General features: G+C 45.0%; 1 protein-coding gene across 2 annotated transcripts in view; it reads left to right on the forward strand.

Annotated features, from left to right (window-relative positions):
* nrp2a (neuropilin 2a) overlaps positions 1-1,468 on the forward strand; it is a 68,170-nt gene that overhangs the window by 10,543 nt on the left and 56,159 nt on the right. For both annotated transcript variants that reach the window (XM_008427472.2, XM_008427464.2), the window contains exon 2: positions 292-469. In XM_008427472.2, coding sequence (XP_008425694.1) covers positions 292-469 — 178 coding nt within the window. The remainder of the gene's footprint in view (positions 1-291; positions 470-1,468) is intronic.

Raw genomic sequence — 1,468 nt, forward strand, 5'->3', positions numbered from 1 at the left:
GTGTGTGTGTGTGTGTGTGTGTGTGTGTGTGTTCCAATAAATGCATCATCTTGTATTGTTTTAGTAGCGCATTGAGAATCCACAATGGAGAAGTTTTTTCAATTTCCACCAAACTAAAGGCCTAAATTGCTTTCTTTGTTTTAGTGCTCATCTGTTGCTCATCGCATCATCGCACCGAGAAGAGATGAACTGCGTTTTTTTATGGCGGTCGTGGAAATATTGGAAATGCTTCAAAGTGAGCGTTTGAACGGTGAATAACCGGCCTCTTTCTGTGCTCCGTCTTCACCGCAGATTCAGATTGTGGAGGCGTCTTGGATGCCAGCAAGCCCGGTTACATCACCTCGCCCGGTTATCCTCTGGAGTACCCGCCTCATCAGAACTGCCACTGGGTCATCCAGGCGCCGGAGACCTCGCAGCGCATCGTCCTCAACTTCAACCCTCACTTCGAGATCGAGAGGCTCGACTGCAAGTAAGATCAGGAGGAAGAGGAGAAGCTGTGTGTAGTTACCTGAAGTGGCATTTCTCTGACTGAATGATGGAAACTAGTTAAAGCTTTTAACCCTTTTGTGCAGAGACAGTTACCTGCACAAGCGATGTACTTCTTTAAATTATTTTATATGAAAGTTATTTTTGAAGAAAAATAAGGAGTTTTTGAAATAGCTAAAGCTGGAGATAGGTTGCATGCCTGTCAAGAGCTGTTTCAATATATGTAATCCAGGGGAAAAAATGGGGGAACTTTGGAGACATTATCAAGTTTATAAACACCCCCCACCCCTCCACCCCAACACGCATACACACATACACACACTTTCTCCATCTGATAGTCAAATACCAGGACGCTTTTGAAATCTGTGGAGCTGAATTTGGGCATGCAGGGCAGTCTGAGCGAAGGAAACCAAAACGGGATCAAAGAGCCGAGTCATGGTAGATGGTGTGGGCAGAGAAGAAGAATAAACAGGCAAAATAGAGGGGGGGGAGGGAAAGAAGTGAGTAAATGAAATCCAGCAGTTTATCTAGATAAAGTTGGTCAGCTCTTATATCTGAGACATGAATAATCAGAAGCATGTGAGCTTCTATTGTCTTTGACCTCAAAGGAAATCACTGTCCTTTGTTGGAGTCCAGTTTTAAACAACCAGGAGACGGGGAATATTTCCCATCACACCCAGCAGTTTATGTGCGAGTTCATTATGCACAATGAACACAGGCTTCCCGACTACTTGTTTCCCCTCTCTCTCTCTCTCTCTGACTTGCTCTCTCCTTAAATTCAGGATCTAATAATCCCAGATGGCGGCTGTTGCATTGTTCTCAGACAGAGATAGCCAGGAGAAAAAACGCTACATCCACAAGCGCATCAGTAGCTCGGTGGGTGAAAGGGGGCTTTCATGATGATTGTCAGCTCTTTTCATTCGGCTGTGTCACATTGCCACACCGAGCTGGAAATGTTATTTTGATCCCTGTGCTCTGTGCT

This window comes from Poecilia reticulata, linkage group LG2 (assembly GCF_000633615.1).
Source record: "Poecilia reticulata strain Guanapo linkage group LG2, Guppy_female_1.0+MT, whole genome shotgun sequence".
Classification (NCBI taxonomy): domain Eukaryota; kingdom Metazoa; phylum Chordata; class Actinopteri; order Cyprinodontiformes; family Poeciliidae; genus Poecilia; species Poecilia reticulata.